Raw genomic sequence first — 22295 nt, 5'->3', positions numbered from 1 at the left:
AGGTAATGGGAGCAATTATTAGGGATGAAAACAAATAAAGAATGATAGAAAAGTTTATTTCTTATGGCTCTTCTCGATAATTGTTATTTTTAAAACACCCATTGCAAGTTATTCATGAATAATTTATAAAATAATATTAAATTTATTTTATTCGACATCATAGAAACATTACTTTATATAATTTATTTGCTATTTAAATATATTTTTCCCAAAGGATCTAGGATATAATTCTACTTAAACCACCGATGCTAACTATAATCCAACCCTATTATTAGACTGGAGACTATTAATCTCATTCATCAACTTTATAGATGAGAGCTTCTTGTGCTTACCCTACTTTATTTTATTTTATTTTTTTTATTAAGGCAAGACCCAGTTATCGTACAAAACTATTTTATCTCAAGGTTAGTAGGAGCAATAATCACAATTTAGATTGGTTTCCTGTACGGAAGAAACCCACTTTTAGTTAATTGCAATACAGACTCTGGGTCAATCTTTCCATAACAAACAGGGGTGAAGAAATAGAAAGTAATCTTACAACATGATTAATATCGCCTCCGTTAATATATCCCTTATGAGTTACCTCATTCTTGTTACACGTCACGAATTGGTGAAGCCTTATATATTCAAGTTAGACCTCATATCACGGTTTAAAACTTTATATGTATATATATATATATATATATGGAGTTTAGAAACAAATTTTTATCTTATCTATCTTCATATCACGTTTAACAACCACACAGCAAGGATATTTATGATCAGGATTTTGTCACTTGATCCTTATTCCTTTACTACGACACGTCTTTTATTCTTATTTTATTTGTTTAAGAATTCAAATAATGGCATGTGTGTGCGTGTTTTTTTTTTAAACTTAAATCATTTTAATTCGGTTGTTTTAACGTTTTCTTTGGCATCAAAATAGTTGAGAGCATATTATAAAAGAAAAGAACAATTTTATTCCCAAGAGATATAAATTGAAGTTACATTCGCAACCCGAGTAAAAACCCTAGAGAAATACCGAAAGAAACCAATTTATAAAACTTAGTTGCTATTTTGGCATTTTTCAAAATAAGTTCTCACTTAAATTAAATGAAGTTATTTTAATATATCTTGTATAATTTTCGCATGCTAACTTGCCACACGGGATTCTTCTTTATGCTTTTTTTTTTTTTATTTCCCTCCCTCCTTACCTTCGTATTGTTTTCTCAGGTTTTCTCCTCTCTCTCTCTCTCTCTCCTACTCTTTCTATAAAAATTGTTGCCTTATAAAAATATTATAGTTATAGAAAAACTTATATTTTATCAATATTTATCAAATAAACTTCAAAAATTTACTGATTTTAATGGAATAAAAACTTTGCATTCTCTTCATTGTTATACAAAATACATTATTAAAGGATGAGACAGAGATTATGTTTTTTTTTACGTTCTTATTTTAAATTTTTAAATATTTACTCTTTTTTAAAAAAAAATAAATTGTCCTTATATAAATTTTGATTTAATCATAAAATGTGAAGGTTGAAACTAAGTTTTTATCTATAAAATATGAACTAGAACTTAAAAAAAGAGCCGCATCTTTTGTGAGGTGGAGTATAGAGTGATACTAAAAAGTTTCTTTAGACTAAAAACTAAAACGTTTTGCTTCTTCCCTGAAAAGATATAGTCAAGAAAGAAAGAAAAAAAAAAAAAATTAAAAATCTTGGTTAGAGCTTTTCCCAGATTCCTTTAATTTGAGTTTAGAGATAAAACACAATTTAAGAGTTTCTTGTTATCTGGAGTGGGGCCAACTTTGATTTTATAAATCAAATCAGACCCTAAATCCACCTGAGACTTTGTAAAAACGTATAACCCTCGTCGAAAGTTCCCCTTTAAACAATTAAAACCTTCTTAAAGTGTTTTCCTCGTAGCATCATATCTTATAACCACTTTTATTTATCAAAGTCAAACCTTCATTTTCCTATTTGATATGCTCCTTATTAAACAAACTAGGAGTTAGAGAATATCTCTGTTAACAAGGACGTGATTCGTATAATAAAATTTTATAAAAATCATTCGTTAAACTGCGTGGGTTTTATTCATTCAACATCGAAAACAACCCCCGTAATTTAGTCGAATACATAAATTTTAATTCGTAAATTAATGTTTTTATCCTTTAACAATCGAATGATTAAACGATATATTTAACTTATGATTATAATAAAATATAGAAAATTGAATTTATAATAGATTAAAATAAATAAATAAAAAAAAATATCCTTTTAAAGTTCAAACGTTAAATCGAAGAGCATTGACATTTTATCGATACATAAAGCGTTATAGGGACGACAATTACCGTCTATCATCCTTTAAAATAATATTAAGAAAAAAAAAGAATATATATTTAAAGAAAAAATTAGAAATTTAAAAATAAATTTAAAGGATAAAAATAGAACAGAATCAGGTTAATTATTCCCAGATGTTACTTTAAATAACAATAGTTACATTAAAGAAGGGGACGTAATATAGAGATTAACATCACCGGTCGAAATTAAATTATTAAAGAAAAATACGTAATACTTCGAAATTTTTTTTAATATATATATATTTAAAGATATTTCCCGAGGTTATTCAACTATTTCATATGATATTACTACCTTCTTTTGATAAGGAGGAGTGCATTTAAAACATCACGACTCCTATATTTTCATAAGAAGAAGATATGTATCTACAGGAATGACTTCGCGCCGAAGCACGTAACAGAAATAGCATTGTACTAGAATCAAAATTTCATGACTGTATATATATATATATATATATAAAATACACAAATATGTATATAAAAATTGTACTTAAAAACAAAAGATATTTCTCTGTCTATTTTCATACTTAAAAAAAAAATCGTGAGAATATTCAAGATGGTCGTTGTGATTATTAACTTTAACCCATCAACATGTAACTGTGCAAAGTAGAGGGAAGGAAATAAGAAATAAAAAATAAAAAAATATATATAAGGAAATGGTAATAAAGAAAACAGGGAAATCATCTTCGACTCCCTCTTTTCTTCTCCATATACTAGGGCAATTCCGAATTGGATAATAGGATGAAACTTATTCACAAACTGTTATTACTCCGAGTGAATTGGAAAAATATAGAAATTGAATTTTTCTTCGGTTGATAGATTAAAATTTTTTTCGAATTTTTGCACTTATTCAATTACGTATAAAATAACTTTTTTTGTATATTTAAAAATAATAAAAAAAACACACAAACTGTTTTTTTTCCCTCCCTCACTTTGTTTTCGTTTTATTCCATTGACGACTGTAAAAATGACCTAATTGCTACAACGTTATAACTTTTAAAATCTCTTAGCTAAACGAGTTATTAATTGCTTACTGTACTTAGAGGTTATCTGTGTAACATCTTCCAGTACGTTACCTTTTAAAAACGTCTAATTACATACTCAAAAGAGCACATTACTGTATTTAATCCCGTGTTGATGTTTTACTTTATCCCTTTGTATTTATATATTGTAAAAATGAATAATAGTAATAAATGAAAACACTATTTAAAAAAAAATACCCAGTCGATTGCATTGTCTCCAATATTGACAGTGTCAAGTAAGTGATGATTTACTGCATTTCTCTTGTTTTTATATATAAAAAACATTATTTTTTTTTGTTTGATAAATCGTTGAAAGTTGTCTGTAACGGAATATCGATAGCCTACTTTTTTATCTTCTTGTTTATTAATTTAAAAATGCCATATATATGGAGTTTAGAAACAAATTTTTATCTTATCTATNATCTAGATTGATAATTACTCTTAAGCAAGCTCGGAATTTGTTTAAGTTAAATTTTTATTATTTTTTTCTTCCGCATCTTTACGCATCGCATCCCTTATTCTACTCTATTTTCTATTCCTTAATATATATATATTGATATATATTTTTTTTGGTTTGATTTCCGTTCTTTACATATCGACTTTTTTTATTTTATTTTTGTTTCTACTTGTTATACATCATACGTCAGGTCTGTCTGACTTGTAATCGTGCAAGAACCTATTATTCTAATATATTTGTTAATTTTTTTGTATCTTATATTATATAAGACTATCCTGCTTGTTTTATTTACTTTATATTGTTAATTAGATAATTTTATTGAAGAATTTCTTTATTATTTAGAGTAATAATCGATAGTTTTCGAACTTATACAGTATACTTAAAAAATAAATAAAATTGTATAAATTTTTTTTCATATTATGCTTATGTAAATGATCTTAATAAATTGTTTTATGCTCTTATACTATTTAATTTATCGTGAAAATTTAAAGACCAAGTGTAAACTATTCTAAAACTTAAAGGTTTTTCAGGTTAAACATACAATATCATAATAAAGATAAGCGGATTAGAAGTCTCATATTTATGCGCGTTTAAATATTCTATTATTATTTTACGTCATAATACGTAGGAAACGATAGAACAATTCTAAGACCAACCGTAGAAACAATTTTGTGTTATTCTACACGTAATATAAATCACTTTTAAACTACGATTCACTTAAACATTGCGCCCATCCATCCTCATTCCCTCCATTTAGCGTATCCTACAGACCAAACAGACATTCTACACCACTCGAAAGTTCGTTCACATTTCCCATCCTTTACATCACACTTCACCTTCTAACACATCCGTAACGCCGACAAGACCTTCCCCACTACGTATAAACTAACCAACTATGTAAGTACACTTCAACATTAAAGCTCTCCACCCATTTAAAAGTGGAAGCGATCAATTTTGTCGCGTAAGAAGAGCTAAAAAAAAATAATAAAAAAATACACGTGCAGGGTAGTAAATTTGGCAGTTTTATAAGCTCTTAACCGACCTTAAAATCTTCAATTAATTAATTAAACTTGTTTTTATTGTAGGGCACGGGCCAAATCGAGATAATAATTGAAGTAAAGGTAAAAAAAAATTTTAACTGTGTTTGCTCTATCGAGTGTACTTGGGAACAAACGCAATTCTTTCATTTTGTAGTCATTAGATGACTACAAAGTGCGCCCACTTCTACTAAACGCACCCAAGTCACGTGAAATGGAAAGAGTTTTATTGTACCAAACTTCTTTATAAAGTTGAAACCGCAGAGTGGATATATATTTTTCTATAATAAGGTTATCGTTATAAGCACCATTTTCTTCTTCTTCTTCTTCTCCATTCTCCATCCCTACGTATCGAGTTTATTATTATTATTATTATTATTATTATTCTAAAGGGATTGCCCATTCTAAAAGTAGTAACTTAAACAGAATTAAAAGTATACACTGTATATAAACATTTATAATACACTACTTTACTGTTTATTTCTTTTATATTAGGATATTTAATAAGGTTGAGTGTATTTTTGGAAAATTATAAATATGGAAACGTTCCGGCATACTCTATTTTTGAATTTACGCTCGAGATTACTGATTTTTTCCCCTCTTTTCACCTCTTCCCCCGGGGCTTAAATTTCGTCACGTGATTACTTCCAGTACGGTGTGATTAATACTTCTTAGCTTATTTTATACGCTTTATGATCTAACTTCACGCGCGAACTTCTTGGGTCTATTATTGAAAAACGAATTGGTCTGGTTATAATCGAATGTTTTCGGGACGGTCACGTGATTACACAGCGTAGCCATTATCATTTTCTACCTTCTAGTCACGTTATTTTATACCAGAAAATGTTTCCATTTCTCATTTCTTCTCCGGTCACACGACCATTTTGTTTTTTTTTGGGGGTACTTTTTTCCATTTCGAAAAAAGTTCGGAGTAATGTTTCAACTTTTCGTTTGACGTAATGATTACGTCACTGTTTTATTATTATTAATTTTTTTAAACAGAAGAGAAGAAAGAGGGTGCTAAATTATTAATTTTTAGATCACGCGATCCGTTTGGAAAACGTGTTGCTCTAATGAAGTCGACGAATGAAGTTGTCCATTCACATCATGGGCGTCGTCTGTACAATCGCTTGATTTCAACCTTCCATTAGGTTAATTACACACAGCCGTTGGAAAGTTCAAATGTATAGGCCTATATACACTTTGAAAGATCTCAACTTGTAAATAATAATAATTTGTTCCGGTTTCGAACTTCACTGTTAAGTCATCCCTTTAACGAATTTCGATAAACCTCCGTTATATATCCGAACAAATGTTTAAATTTATAAATTAAATCTCGCCAATCCCTCGAAGAAGTGCCGGATAATCGAGAGCGCGGAGACCCGAAGACAATGGATTTCTTATTGTGAAATTATATAATGTACAGTACAATGAGTAATTCGATCGTCGTAAGTTTAACTCTGTATTAAAAAAAAAAACATATGAAATAACGTACAGGATATGTCACACGCGTGCCGGATAATCGAGAGGTCCAATCATCAGCGGTCGGATTAGCAAAGAGCGCGTTTTAATATTAATATTTACACTTTAAAACCGAATTAACATTGCAATTCTACCGTTTATTCTTTGGTTTTTTTTACATATAATGTTTATAACGTTTCTGATATTTTACACTCTGAAAATTACGCGTGTCCACGAAACTGGACACGCGTAATTTTCTTAAACAAATGGAAATTTTTCAAAGCTCTTCTTTACAAAAATATATGCAAGAAAATTTTAAAATAATTTTTTCTTTTCTTATTTTTTTTTTCCTAGAAAATTTAAAGAATTAAAATATAATAAATGATAAATTTGTAATATTTTAAAACACGAAAAGTATCATCCTGAATTTTAAAAGGGGGGGGACTAATTAACTTAGTTTAGCATTTAATCCGAAGAGATTAACACAAGAGAGTTATAATTATATCACATAATCTATCGATTTAAAAAAGAAAATAACCTTATTAAAATGAATGTAAATAAATAAATTTAGTGGTGTAAATATATATACGAAATTTACAATTTAAATCTTATTTTACGACGTTAGAAAAATTACTTTTGTTTGTAAACATTGTTCGTAACTCTTTATCCCCTTTCAAAACAATTCAATTGTTTTCAATTCTATACTTTAATAACCTACTTTTTTTTCTCGAATTTACGTGTAAATATAAAATTTAGATAATGTTTATCGTCGAGCTACCATACAAATTGAACAATAGAATAAAAATCATTTAAGGATACGTGAATGAAAAATGTAGCCATTCACGAATTGAGGCTTTTCGAACGTGAATGAAACCAACGTAAACATATAAAAATCGAAAGAAAATAGAACAAAATGTTCGTTCGAATGGAAATTAACGGATAATATTTAATTTAGATAAAGTAAATCAATAAAAATTGGAGAAAATTAAAGCAAAATACTAATCTGAACAGAAACCAAGATGGTAATTTTTAATTTAAATGAAGTTAAAGGTATAAAAATTAAAGCAAAATGTATATATATAAATGGAAAATAAGAGATAATTTATCAACCGAAATGAAAACCAAACAATTAAGATGTAAATTATGCATACGAATGGAACCTGATCTACTACAGAATGAGATGTTTAAACAATGAATCGAAACAGTCACATGAATGAAACACAGAAAGCATTTTTTTTTTTCTTCTTCTGTAAAGAAAAAAAACACCTCCCTTTTTACCTATAGTATTAAATCTAGAGTGTTTCAAATATAGAAAGTTATATAAAAATAGACATACCGACACATGGGGAAGAGGTCGATGACTGTTAACTCTCCCCATATGGAGATAGTCGCATGTTCGAAGCATCACAATCTAAGAATCGAAGCTACCCTGTTATTAATGATCGTAAAGAAAAAAAAGAATTAATGCGTTCTATCTGTCTGTCCGTTCGTAGTGTGTGTGTAGAGCAACTGAAAGACGTCCAGGATGGGCGAATCGTTTGATTTTCTCATGACTTTTCTATGTTTTTTAAACGCAAAATTAACTAGAAATCGGTTATACAACTCTATTTTTAAATTTTTAAAAGGAATTTTCCAGAGAATTAATTTTGAAATTGATAAAATTTCGATCGACTCTTCTAGTCTTTCGCTCTTGTTTCCTCTAACTTTGTATAATTTATACAATTTTAAACTCATAAATATTAAATTTCTACTGAAAATACATTAAAAAATAAGTATTTTACAGATAAAAGTATGCAAAATTTAAAATGTCACGCAAATTTATTTATCAGTAAATGGCATTGATAAAATGAGTTTGTTGATTTTCTCTCCCCCATTTTATTTTTTTCTTAATGGCGCGTCGCAACCGAGTGGTTCTAACATTAAAAAAAAAAAATTGCATTATCTTCCATAAATTCTCATTTAGTAAACGTTGTTTGTCTATAAACCAATAAATTTCGGCATTTTTCTTAAACAGTTTAATTAAAAAACTCATAAAAACCAATCGATTTCGGTAATTTAAAAAAAATAATAATAATCAAAGGACATAACGCGACGCGACGCAACTCCTATACAGCTATTTAATTATTAAAATTTAAAAAATAAAATATATTTAAAATCGTAAATTAAATACTAAATTTTTAATTGTATATATATAAAGTTTCGTCTTAAATTGTTATATATATATATATATTTTTTAATCCTTTATAATTTTAATTATTTAATTGCTCCTTCCTCTCTTCCTTGGCATGTTGGGAAATTTCTGATAGTTAGATAATAAACCGTTTTATTGTAATTTGTCTTTTTAAATTATTTCGAGTCGATATTAAAATTTGAAAAAGGGCGATACCTAGATCGGTAAAATAGGCGAATTTCTTCCTACAACTTCGGTCGTTGTTCGGGGTACAGTTAAGATTTTAACGAAGTTCGAGCGAAAACATAATTAGCAAAAAAAGTCGAAATAAAGTGATTAAACAAAAATGATTACAAATATCGTAAATAACAGTTCACAAATGCATATATAGAGACANTTAAAAATGATTAAAATTTAGCTTTTTTGTGTCAAATTATTATATATATATATATATATATTTTTTTTTTATTTATTTATACGTTTTATTAGCTATTTTATATTCACTAACAAACAAAATTGGATTATAGTACTCCCTCACATACATCATTTACATAACTGAAAAAAAGAAATTCTTAAGAAGAAGAGTTAGATCAATCTAACTCACTTTAAAAAAAAAATTATATATTAATGGAAAATAATGTTTATTTTTTTTAATAATGTACTTTTAAATGTGTTGTTTGTGTGCTGTGTGTTGTGTATATTTTAAGTAGGAACTTACAATGATAAAAAGTAAGTTATTCTAAACATAAACAAAGAAACTTATTCGAAATTTAGTATAAGAATGGCACATAAGTCTATTAAAATATCGGATATTTTCTCGACCGTATCTAATCTAGATATACAAATATTCGCCGTGAAAAATATTCACTCGAATTGTTGTATGTGCAATTAAAATTAAATCAATTTATTTCGTTTATATAGAAAAGCTTTTATGGATACTTGCCAACTTTTACGTCATTATAGGATTTTTGTTCTAGTGTATCTTTGTTCTATCCAGCTATTTTGACATTTTATCGAATTATATATTTAGAAAAAATTACAATTTTGATGCTGTTAAAATCGAATAAATAAACAATTTTTTTTTTTAAAAGTTATTATTTTTTCCTTCTTTTATTAATTGCCAATAATATCATTTTATATTTTGTAGCTTTATATATAATAAAAATAACCAAATTTTTTAAAAAAAATTATATTAACCAGAACTAGGCCCGGATTCTCTTAGCTTTAGGTCCTAAATTAAGGGCCTAAAGCTAGGAGATAAAGCCTAGTATTTGAATTAGTGTAACTATAACTGATAGAGGACGTCTGACATGCACATTTTCAGGCCTTCTCAGGCATGAGAACGTGTTTGTCTGAGTGTATGAGAAGGTCTGTTAAAATAAACTCTTAGATATTATATACACACCTAATATAAGTACGTTTCACATTCAATATTTTCCCTGTACTTATTTGATTTTTTTTATTTACTTATAAAGGTAAGAGGGGAATAGAGACACAGCCTCTCTTACCTGAAACTACGAGATATAGATTAGGGCATGAAGTAATAGGATACAGTTAGTACCTCACGCTTTTAAATATACAGTATTATTGTTAAGGCCTTTTATATATCATAGTTTATGGCCCGACCCTGATCAGAATCGTAATTAATATCATGGATTAAATGTTGGGACTTGTTTTAAATTTATAAAAAATATATTTTTTGTACATTTCATATTTGGCACTTCATAATCAGCTAGCGGCATGGAGTAGGATGCCGACTAAACCTACTAAAAACGGAAATTTTTTTTTATCTCGATTGCTAAATAGAGGAAATTCCCACTCTACTTTAAAAATTTACAATCAGTAACATCTCTACTGATATTGATTAGTCAATCATTATAGCGATTTTCCTAACCACACACAACCCGACAAAGTTCAAGCACGAAGCCGCCATCTAAGTGCATTAGCACCAATTTTAAGGCATTTAACAGGCAAATTTTACTGTAATTAAGCGGATGAATATTTAAAAAATGCTTAAAATATAACAAGAATCGAAAGTAAAGTGTTATTGACCTTAAGTAAATAAGTTAAAATTGACAATCAATATTTTCTGTATCAGCATAGCAGAGTCGATGATTTTTCTACCCCATTATAGAGCCTATAAATGTTCTTTTTTTGACTTTTATTCGATTTATCGAGCTTCGTAACTAACATAATATAATTATAGAAGCATTAAAAATTAAATATACCAGTGATTAATGTTCTACTTTCTTAAGCTTAACGTTATGAAGATGGAAATTTAAATTAGGGCAAACGTAGATGAGAGTTTTACAGGGATTATTACAACGTTTTTTTTTTTAAAAAAAAAAGAGAAAGTAACGCGATTTTTCATTGGTTTGTGGATAAATTTTAAAAATTCCTTTCCGCAGTATTCGCTAATGATCGTCGAAGATTATAAAGTTACACGAAATTTTTCCCTTTACGCAAATTAGAAATGGTTCATCAATTTGATTTACTTCTTCTTTGCTCGTGCTGAATATATTCTAAAATTTTTAATTAATTCATCTTTATAAACGTATAAGTACGCGATTTAGAAAATTTTTCTATTTTCTGACATAAATGAAAAATCTAGATACTATTAAGGCCTTCGGAAGCTTGGTATTGGGCCCATTTTACACTTAGATCCCTTTTTTCCCCCTTATTACCAGGCCCTTTTTTGCCTATTTTTAAACAAATGATATGTCTAGAACGTTTCTTCATTAATAAAAAGCAGTCTTAAATATTTTTAAGTAAAAATAACATTAATTTATAGAGGTATTAGCGAGGTTTTCATCTCTTTCTTTCATCTCTCAAACGTGAACGTCGAACGTCGAGCGCCGCTATCTTGTAAGCGGCGCTCGACGTTCGGCGTTCACGTTTGAGAAATGAAAACTTCGGCCGCAACCTCTCTATTAGCTACTGTTCGGGCTTTTTTTTCTGAACTTGGGGAAAATTTCCAAGTTTTATCTCTCTCGGTTGCTCTTGGTATGTTATTTTTATTGAAAAACGTTGGTTTTTGCGTGTCTGTCCGTCACGATGTCTGTGAAGAATTTATATCTTAATCTGCCGTGAGTAAGAATATGAAATTTTTAGTAAATTTAAACCAACTTACTTCGTTTTATCTGAAATTTTATAAAATGAAAATATAATTAATTTTACTAAAATGATAACGCAGTTTTAGGCATAAGCAATCTGGGAGTTGAGCACGTTGCCTTGTATATTCAAAATGAATTTAATACACCTGGATAAGCAAACCAATAACGAAAAATTTCATTTAAAACGGGCTACGTTATTGGTTTGCTTATCTAACTGTATTAAAATCGCTTTGCTTAGGATCTCACGCTTTTAGAAGCATATTACATCTTTCGTATAGGGTTGCCATATGTCCCGGTTTTTTCCGATTGCCATCTATCGACAGAACTTTATTCTAAAAACTTTTACTACAATAAAGTATCTTTTAAGTGTATTTATGTCGCTGGCAGAGTCAAAATGCATGTCTATAAAATTGAAGAATTTAGTATTTTTCGGGAAGAACCCGAATTTTATCTCCAAGTTACTAGCAACTCTAGTTTTGTACGAATATGTAAATACAGTATATTATATGCCATAAATGGACGCCATTTTGTATTTCGTATATTAAGCATAAAATATTTTGTTTATAAATTTAAACCAGGCATTTAAACGGGGTCGATACAGACATCCCCCGGAGGTTAATGGAATTTTGAAAGGGGTCGATGGAACTCAATGGGGTGGATGTTAATTTTCAAAGTAAAACTGTGGGAAATTCGTTAACTGATTTAATAATTTATTTATTACGTAAAATCTTGGAAAATAACATAAAAATTTTAAGAGGTGGATTGAAACAAATATATGGGGGAGGGTCATTGCAGGAAAAAGGTTAGTAACTCCCGATTTAAACATGTATACGAAACAAAATGGCGTATATTTAATGTTTTCTCTAGTGTTAAAACATTTTAAAGACGTGTACTCATCAGCTTAGCTAGTTAAAACACACACACATAAAAAAAAGTATATCGATTCGTGTCACACTTTTTAATTTTTTTAAAAAATTTAATAATTAATTTTATATAAAAAACAGTTTTATTAAAAAAATCGATAATTGTTTTTCAGCTGTCCAGTCGATCTGAGTATTTCTGATAAAGTATACGTCGATGATCAAAGCAGAACAACTGGTGACTTTTATCTTTATATACCATTTCGTGTATTTAGATTTCTGGATGGAGTCCGAGTTGCATTCACTTGTAACGTTGTCATTTGTCAAGATGATTGTCCCGAGGTAAATATGAAATTTATTATATTCTATTTATATCAATATATTTTTTAAAAATATATATAAATTACTATAACTTCAACCTATGCCAATTTCTTTTATCTCAACATTTTCGTCTGCATTTTTTTTTTCTGACGTGTTACTTGGGAAATAATCTATAACTTTTGCTATTTTTATACTAAAAATATATAATACTATTCTTGAAAATAAAAACTATGTCTATTTTTTTTTTTTAAATAAAAATTATTATAATTTTTGTCTAAGGAAAATAACTTAGTAGCATATTGACGACTTTATTTTCAATAGAAAAAATTATTTTATATTATAAAATAGTTTAATAATTTATTTTCTGGTTATTTAATTAACTCCTGTAATAATAATAGTAATAGTTATGAATCAATTAAACAAGTAAATTGTCAGAAATAATATATTTTTATTGATGATTCTCTGCGCTTTGAAAGCTTAAGTGCTGTTGCTATCATTAGCAGCAGCCCTTAAGCTTTCAAAGATTATTTGCATTAATGGCAGCTTTAAGTTCTAGGAGGATGCAGCAAGCGTATTTACAGTAAAAATAAATAAATAAATAAAACGTTTGTCGTAGGTTCTCTATCCATACCAAATGCAAAAGCCTATATAACCGCGATTGATCTGCACATGTTCTATAAGCAGGCCAATTAATCGAGAGGGGAAACTGGGGATTTATCCCAGGAAATTAGGAGGCCTTAATAGATCCTATATGTATAAATTAGTGTTATTTTAACTAGAAAAAGTAAAATTGTTTAACACTGCTTTTAATTAATAAAGGGACATTTTACGTGTTTTATTTGTTCATAAAAAAAAGGGGGACACAATCTAAACCGGTCCGTAAACAAGCTCTCAATGGTCCTGCTATTGTTATTCAAATTAATATTTATATTAAACAACTGTGATTATATTTTAATAAAATTCTATCGAAAATAACGAAAACATAAAAGTGTTTACACAAATATCATATTTAAATCCTGTAAATTTTAATTCTTATTATGATTATTTATTGTTTAAATGTAAAATATTTTCAGCTAAAAATAAACATAAATAGAAATAAAAATTTTCCAACCACTGCTATTCAACTCTTTTATATTCTTTACATAAACATGAGCTGGAAAATTCTAAATTTTTCAACCGAAAATATTCACAACAAATCTAAATTTTATTTCTTTTTTTTTTCGAATTCCCAAAAAATCTGCTTAGTTAAAAAAAATCAACGATATACAAGTTATTATTATACTTTTATACAGACATTTTTTCTCCATATGAAAGTGTATAATAATCAAAATTACAACTTACTTAAACCCTGAATATTTACTAGCATTTTGCAATTTACCACAGGATTCTATAGCCTATTCCCACCTCATAATCTGATAAAAGAAAAAAATAATAATAATAAAAAATTATTTATCTATAAGTTTAAAAAATAATTCGTGTAGCGCTTCTTAATAACTTGAAATGGTTCCAAGTCAGGCCATTTTACGAGCCATCTCATAAACTTTCACAATGAATATTTATCTGATACGTTACAAAAGAATACATTATCCACATAATTTGAGATTGTTAATACTTTAAAAACCTCATTTAGAAATTAAGCAATGATTTAATTAAGAGATCTAAAGGTACGTTTATCAGTTAAGAGTACATTTATTGTATAAAAAAAATGATGTTTTCTCTCTCTCTCTCTCTCTCTTGTGTTTAATCTAGGCTGATTGCGGAGAGTTTAGTGGAATGTCCTATGGGAGGAAACGAAGATCTATCTCTCAACCACCCTTATATACCATGACTGTCAGCAATGAAGTGACTGTTGTGGACAGTACAGGAAGTATACCTCATCCCCCTGGTAAGTATATAATATATTAGAAAATTTTACATGTTTTAAACTCAAAAAAAATACTTTCAATCGTCTCATAATTATGCTTTAAACGTGCCAAAATTATCGGTAAAATAATTAAAATCTCCTCCAAACCGATAACTCTACAAGTTTAAAAAAAATGAAAGAAATATTAATATAAACATTAATTAATAATAAAAATAAAAAAAATAACATAATAAGATATTATCGAGTAATTTAGGAAATAAATTGTTCTTCTAATTGTTGAAATTCTACAAGAAAAAAAAACAATTTAATTTTTTTTATTTAAATATAAATTCAAATAAAATTCTAAATTATGATTCTGATAATCGCAAATTTTTTCTTTAGGTAAAAGCTAGTCTTTGAATGTGAATAAAACTAATATTTATTTTAAAAAATTAAAAGAAAAATGTATGTAATTTATAAAATAGATCTATAAAAATAAATAAAATAAACACATTAAATTATAGATTATCGTTTAAGAACATATATTTTACTGTTCTTTCGCAAAGTAATTGTTTTTCGTATTGTGAAAACCGAAAAAAAGTTCAGCCATTAAAGTAAGAGTAGATTCTAAACCGTCTATAACATGAAAAAAAAATTTACCTCATAAGTAAATAATTATTTAATTAACAAAAATGTATTGTGGAGATGATAGAGAACGTGTTAAAACCTCAATGGCGTACAAGAAAACAGAAATCTATGACCTAATTTCATACAAAAAGTTTTCAAAAAGAAATCAGATATTTAGACCTCTTATCCCTGTAATAACTATTATACTTTACATCTCTCCATGATCTATATAAATTACGTCCGAAACATTGTGGTATTGATTCTAAAACTCATAATAAACCTTTAATGGTAGCAAGATTTCTAAGATAACAAATGACTGCAGCTTAACGAAAAAGATGCAGAAGTCATTAAGCAACTACACTAATCTCAATCTACCGATACACCTAGAATAATAATTTTAATATTTATAACAAAGAATTAAAAAATATATATTTTTTTTTTTACTGATTATTTATCTTATACATTACAGAAGAGGTCAAGCCTACGTCTTCGTCTCTAACGGATACAAAATCCAGATTTTCCATACCCTGGTTGATCGGAAGTGCTGCAGTTATAACTTCTTTCGTCATTTCTGTGACTGTAAACATTTATCTATTAATAGCACAGAGGAGACATTCGCGTAATACTTCATGCGATTGTCACCAGATGGACATAGTAGAACGAGAACACAAAGAAATCGAATTAATGTATCCATCGGTCCCTTTCAAAAGATAATTTTTAAAGATAATTAAAATGTATTTTAGTGGGTTTATTAATAAAAAAAACAACTTTTTTTTGTATTATTTTCTACCTATAATTCTGCTTTTGAATTATATACATGACTCATTATTCAATATACACAATAAAACAGTATAGATTTTATATTACAACGCGATTATTTCATACTAAATTGTAATTTTTTCTTAACAAATTCGACAGATTCGAGTAAGTAAACTATTTTTATTCGGCTTCGATTTATTTTATTTTCGAATAAACCTTGTGTTTTTACCATATTTAGGGAGGCCACCTGGGAAACTGAAAACCAGTTTGAATGAGACGGTTACCAAGAAAAAAAAAATGAAATCAAAATGTCTTCTATGTAGATGACCACACCACTTACCGATACAGTCTACAAGAAATCTATCTGACAATGAAGCTGACAGTGTTTATAATCGTGGTAAGTACTAAAATGGTTTCATTACTTCGTCCAACATAAAAAGAAAAATGACACGTAGCAATACATAAACAGTAAATAAAAACGGCATATAAAAGACGAGATAATGAGCAGTAGACATTATGAATTTTAACGAGTTTTGTTATACTAGATGATTGACTCTTTTAAAGTTAAAAGAAGATTTTTAGTTTTATTCACATGAGTATATGCTAATTAACTAGTCAGTAAGAATTCTTCTTAAGCTCTAGGATGTTAATTTAAATAACTAAGAGATTAAAATTTTACTAATGTTTAATAATTAAAATATATTTTGGAAAATTCTTCTTCTAGTTATCGTTCGGTTACTGTTTTAATCAATATATCGGAAGAAGGAGGTTTGATTATAATCCTTTGACACGTCGTACGTCTTCCAGAGCCAGATGTAAGTTTTAATGACATTAATTTTGTATGTTATTATATGATGTGATGAATATGTATCGTGTTTTATTCTATACATGTTTGTTTATTCTGTTAAGTGGATTAAACGTGATTCATTTTTTTTAACTCGCATCATTTGTTGTTGAATTATTATTATTATTATACAACACTACACTTTTTATACATGTCTAGATTTATGAAGTTGTTCAAGAGATATGACTATGCATATATTTAGGCGATGAATTTTAAGAATTAATTACTGTATATTGTTAATGTATACTTGCTAACTCTTATTCGGATCCAGTGTAATATTTACTGACAGATTTTAAAACTTTTACAGAAATTATTACTAGAATTTTATATACTTTTATAATATAATTCATAATTTTATTAATTATTATAATGTATATAAATTAATAATTAATACACTTGAACCTGCAGTAACGGCTACCTCCATTTTTTTTAAATACTAATGCATACAAACGACGTTTTGACCGTATTTCATTAGAATTAGGCTTTAAAATATGTTACTTTTTAAGTGTTTAAAATGATAAAATATAATTAATGACTTTTTATCGTTACTTTCCGAACTATAAAATATAAATTTTGCTTAATTTTATTCTTTCAAACCGATCAAATTTTACAAAACCCTATCAGAACTTCACAGCTTGAAGTACAGTACAGTACGTATACACTCGCAGATACGACATGTTTATTAAGGGATATAGGGAATATTTAGTAAATAATTACATTATTCTATTAAAGTAACTGAAAAATATTACTTTAGATAATATTTTCAGGCTTTTGCATTGAATATAAAGTATAGAATATTCACTAAAAGCCTGTGGTTAAAAGACACCGAAAAAATTCCTCTACTCTATACTGTGGCTTACTTACTGAATAAAATTTATACTAAAAAAAATTCGCCTTAAAAAAATCTAAAATTACATTTTATTAATGAATAATTCAATATTAATTAAATATTTCTTATCATTTGGTTAAGGGAATCATCCTCCCGGATCACCCCCAAAAGCAAAATTGTATTTATGCCACTGACTCTATAGGTTATATTATTTAAATATAAAAGTGTTAATATATTATTATAAAATTTGATTATGTAGAAGAACTAAATCGGTTAACATTCAGGTATATCAAAATTTATTTATTGTTTTCAGACAGATAATATTTCCTGTTAATTCTATACTCGTTGTATGTTTTTCTATCATTCAAACATATATATACAGTAAAGGTTGAATAACATTTGTGTTTATAACACTGTTACCGATTGTTGTATATTTTTTCAGTGTCGTTAACGTGTGGAGAATTCATGACAGTGAAAATAGACTTTGCATACCCCTTTCGAGGTCTGGCTTATGTTGGAAAAGGTCATAATAAATGTGTACTTAGAGGAGATGGAAAGAGAGCTTACACTATGAGAATTCCACTTAACGATTGTGGGACTAAACAAAACGTAAATATAAATTTTATATTAAATAAAATGGCCTTTTATAATGGAAGTCACATTCTATAAATTTAAAAATTAAATAGATTTAGTATTAATTACATAATTACAACTTTGATAAATTTGTAATTATGGTTTTGCAGTGTCCGCCAGGAAGCTTTACAAACTTATTATCCATTCAATACGAGCCAAATTTAACAAGAGGGGAGGACGAATCACACTCGATTCGTTGTAAATACGGCATTCCACGACGTTACTATTGAATTATTAATTCAATTTATTGGAATCGTATAAATTTAATCCATAGTAATATTAATAATTGATTAAAAATATTGTAATTCTTGTAATTCCGCACGCTTGATGACGTAATAAATCTACTAAGGTGATGAAGTTTATAATGTAAACTAACTTAAATAAAGCTATTTAAAGTTTCAATGGTTTCAATACATAAATGTTTCCTCGGATTATCGACAGATGGCGTTAGATGCTGTTTGAAAAATTTTTAAATTTTTTTTCAAATTTTACCTTTTAAATTATTTATAATACATATTATAAATGTAAATCTTCTTAGAAAATTATATATTTTATATTACTTTAATGTATATATTTTATATTCATTTCATTATCAAATTATGAAAACTTCTGGCACCATAAGGAAAATCTTGTCGACCTTGAATCTCTACCCTGTATAACCATAATTTCGGTGACAAAATAATTATTTCCTCTCTATTCTAAACTGCCGAACTATCACAACCGGATTTACGGTTAAGCACCATAAAAAAAAAAAACACTGAATATTATTTCCGAGGATGTGCATCGTTACCTTGAACACTCCGTTATAAAGGTAACTGTGTCTGATAATTTCACCTACGCAACTGTTGTCTACCTCTAGCAGATGTTTTTCTCTCTTCACAAATGTTTTAAAGTATTTTAAACTTTCACCTGTTCCACTTTGTGTGATTTTTATAAAGAATTTACATCCTTCTATGCACATTTACTGCTCCCTGTACACTTCAACGAGTTGGCTTTTTAAGAGACCTGGCGTGAATTATTATATATACACCAACGCCCTTTATATAATTTATTGTATTTACAGGTTACTAAATAACTAGAATACACTTTCACGTTCTTAAGTAAACCATAAAGTTCACTGGCGAATTGTATTGTATTCGGTTCGTAGATTTTTTTCAACTATTCATTTGGGTAATTCTTTGTGTTTGCCAATGTTAAAACATCTCATCATAGGGCACTGAGTTATATGAATAGAAGAAGCGCAGTCATAATTAAAGATATTCTAGACGTTTCGTACTTTATAATTATCGAAGAAAATTGAAGGCTTTGATTAATTCGGGCGTTGTTTTGACTGTCAGTAAAAATCCGCCTACTTGGACAATTGTTAATGATGTGACCTTGCCTAAAAAGATATGGATAAAATTCGAGACAAGGTTAAGACAGTTACTAACTGGTTTGAAGGCTCCCGAACTCTTTTCTTTTTTTTTCAACCATTTACAGTATCAATACTGGTTTACCCTAGTGAAAAATTCATATATTTAAGTTTCCCTACAGCGCAATTCGCTGTAAAATTAATTATGAAATGCAGCTGGTGATTCAACACATTTTTTTTCAGACGTGGAGACGAATTTTAAACGATTTATAACGAAAAAAATAAAAATATGTCCTCGTTAATTGACGAACGGAAAATAAACTTAAAAAAAAAAATTTGTTGTATTATTTTCTGACAATATAAGATTGTCATCACGACTTTCTTTGATCTCACATAATCCTATACGATCAGCGTTAATATCTTGATCATATAAAAAAACAATTGATTGGATATCCTGAAAAAAAAACCGGGATAACCATTCTTTGGTTTGTATATCACGTACATTCTGACGAAATTTTTTGTGAGATTAACACAAGTTCTGTCTCATTAATGGAAATTTGTGACGAGATTTCCACAAAAACTATCTCAGATTTCCTGTGTTGTCATCATTTATATATAACTTATACACTCCTATATTAAAACTTGTTTGGTGTATATCTCGTCGTCCTTCGATATGGGATACGTTTATTTAATAAAAAATATTTTATGCGAATCTCCCATTTTTAATTGCTTAAATTCGTCTTTAAAATAACTTATTTATATTTAAATTTAAATGTATTTTGACCTATATTTTTCGGAAATTTAATTCTCCCTAATGGAAATTAGAACCGGTATATGGTTTTAAAATCTCTTTTGTTATCATTTAAAAAATAAAAATAAAAATGAAAAAAAAATATGTGAAAGTTCCAGTTGAAGTTTTTATGTTTTTTTTACTTATTTAAAGGAAATTAGTTCAGAGAAAGAAATAAAATTTCTTGCTAATGTAATTNAATAAAAAAAATTTAAAAAAAAAAAGATAATTCTGTAACGGTTTTAAGACGTGTAAAATTTACTCTTTACACGCCATATGCTTTCCTATTAAGAACACATGGAGTTTGCGGTTATTTCAAACGATTATTTAAACTGTGTTCTTATTGGCGGAAAGTGCATCATTTAAGCAATTTCTTAGTTTAAAAAAAATTATCTGGTGATGTTTAATCTGAATAACATTGTTCAACATTTCTTTGTCGAGTAATGATAATTTTGTATAATTTTCCTTAAAATGCCACACCTGTTACTTCTAGTGAATACTGTACTTTACCAAACCCGAAATTATACCTCATAAACAAGAGGGTTTGTCATATAACAATCGAGGAAGGACCATTGTCTTCTCCAAATCTTCCAAACGAGCTTACAGAGGTTTCGGAATTTGACCTTTCTAAATAAAGAAAAGGGGGTAAGGCTATATATATATATATATATATATACATACACGGCTAAATTCTTCATCGTTCCATTATAAATTCCTTAGTGTTTTTTTTCCCTCCCTAAACAATTTTTTTTAAGGTGAAATAATGAAAAGAGGGAAAAAGAAAGAAAAATATTTTAAATAGTTGCTTTTGATAGGGAAAAATAGTTTTAAAAGATTTCCAAGCGAAACAGAAAGGAAAAATGATTGAAAAACAGAATGAATATGCTAGAAAAATGATTGAAAATGTAGATAATAAATGGAGAATAGAAGTGATATTGGTAGAAAAATGCGCTCGGTTATGGAAGAAAAAAAAAATAATAAAAAAAAATATATATATATATATATAAAGAGCCATAAACTGTTGAAAGAGATAGATTTGAAAATAATAGAAAGTCGTCAGATGATTTTAAAAATGTTGAAAAAATATGACTTGGGAGAAAAATGATAATTGAAATTGATGGAAGTGAAAAGTTTAATAATACGAATGCAATGATATTAAATTTAATTGTTAAAACAGAAGATTTTGAAACGTTTGTAGACGTTAAGAGAAGAATAATGTCCATAAATTGATGTAGAAGAATGTGTAAGTGATAGCATAAATATTAAAATATAAGAGGGGGAAAAAATTTATAAAATAATTTTTAAATTGTAGGAATAGAACTGAAATGAATAGAAAAGAGAATAACTGAGGAAAAAAAAATTAATAGTTGGAAATGGAGGAAAGTTGACTCTGTAAATATATATAAAAAAAAATAGCACGAAATGTGAAAAATATGGTCAAATTTATAGATAATAAATGAAAAAGTAAAGTAAAAAAGTGGGGAAAATAGAGAAATAATACAGAATAAAGGAAGGAAAAAAAAACGTATTTGTTGGAAGTTAAAAAAATAACAACAACAACAAAAACAACAACAACAACAAAAAAGAAAGGAAAAGCGCGATAAAACGATTGAAAAGAAAGGAAAAAGAAAACAGTAGAAAGAATTTTGAAAAATTGAATATTCAAATGAAAATATCGAAAAAGAAAACAAAACAAATTTATTTATTTAAAAAAAATTTATAAATCGAAATAATTTATCATTGAACACAAGCAAAACTGAATGAAAAATTCATTTAAAACGTCATCAAAATAAAATTTATAACGAAAATTTTCCACCATTTTTTTAAAGTTTCAATGG

The 22295-nt window shown here is 27.7% G+C and overlaps 2 protein-coding genes across 2 annotated transcripts in view; both read left to right on the top strand.

Annotated features, from left to right (window-relative positions):
* The window catches only part of LOC111636361, a 74410-nt gene extending 58351 nt beyond the window's left edge, over nt 1–16059 (top strand). Inside the window, exons 8-10 of the mRNA XM_023381594.1 lie at nt 12637–12802; nt 14531–14666; nt 15721–16059. Of these exons, the coding sequence (XP_023237362.1) occupies nt 12637–12802; nt 14531–14666; nt 15721–15965 (547 nt within the window). The 3' untranslated portion in view covers nt 15966–16059. The remainder of the gene's footprint in view (nt 1–12636; nt 12803–14530; nt 14667–15720) is intronic.
* An 8-nt stretch (nt 16060–16067) lies between these two features.
* On the top strand, nt 16068–18689 carry LOC111636367. Its single transcript, XM_023381601.1, has 5 exons — nt 16068–16175; nt 16249–16407; nt 16735–16825; nt 18126–18292; nt 18427–18689. Exons 2-5 carry the CDS (start codon nt 16381–16383, stop codon nt 18544–18546), a joined length of 405 nt encoding a protein of 134 aa, XP_023237369.1. The 5' UTR covers nt 16068–16175; nt 16249–16380; the 3' UTR covers nt 18547–18689.
* Nucleotides 18690–22295: the final 3606 nt, after the last annotated feature.

The sequence above is a fragment of the Centruroides sculpturatus genome, unplaced genomic scaffold (assembly GCF_000671375.1).
Source record: "Centruroides sculpturatus isolate CEXI.00-Female unplaced genomic scaffold, Cexi_2.0 scaffold1060, whole genome shotgun sequence".
Lineage (NCBI taxonomy): Eukaryota > Metazoa > Arthropoda > Arachnida > Scorpiones > Buthidae > Centruroides > Centruroides sculpturatus.
The sequence above is the reverse complement of the archived record's forward strand: the minus strand, read 5'-3'. Positions and strand labels throughout refer to the sequence as shown.

Bases quoted from the DNA above. Each gene is read 5' to 3' on its own strand.
- LOC111636367 (XM_023381601.1), top strand. From the start codon at position 16,381: ATGAAGCTGACAGTGTTTATAATCGTG. The intron at 16,826-18,125 runs GTAAGTTTTAAT...ATATTTTTTCAG, and splicing joins TACGTCTTCCAGAGCCAGAT to TGTCGTTAACGTGTGGAGAA. The intron at 18,293-18,426 runs GTAAATATAAAT...ATGGTTTTGCAG, and splicing joins ATTGTGGGACTAAACAAAAC to TGTCCGCCAGGAAGCTTTAC.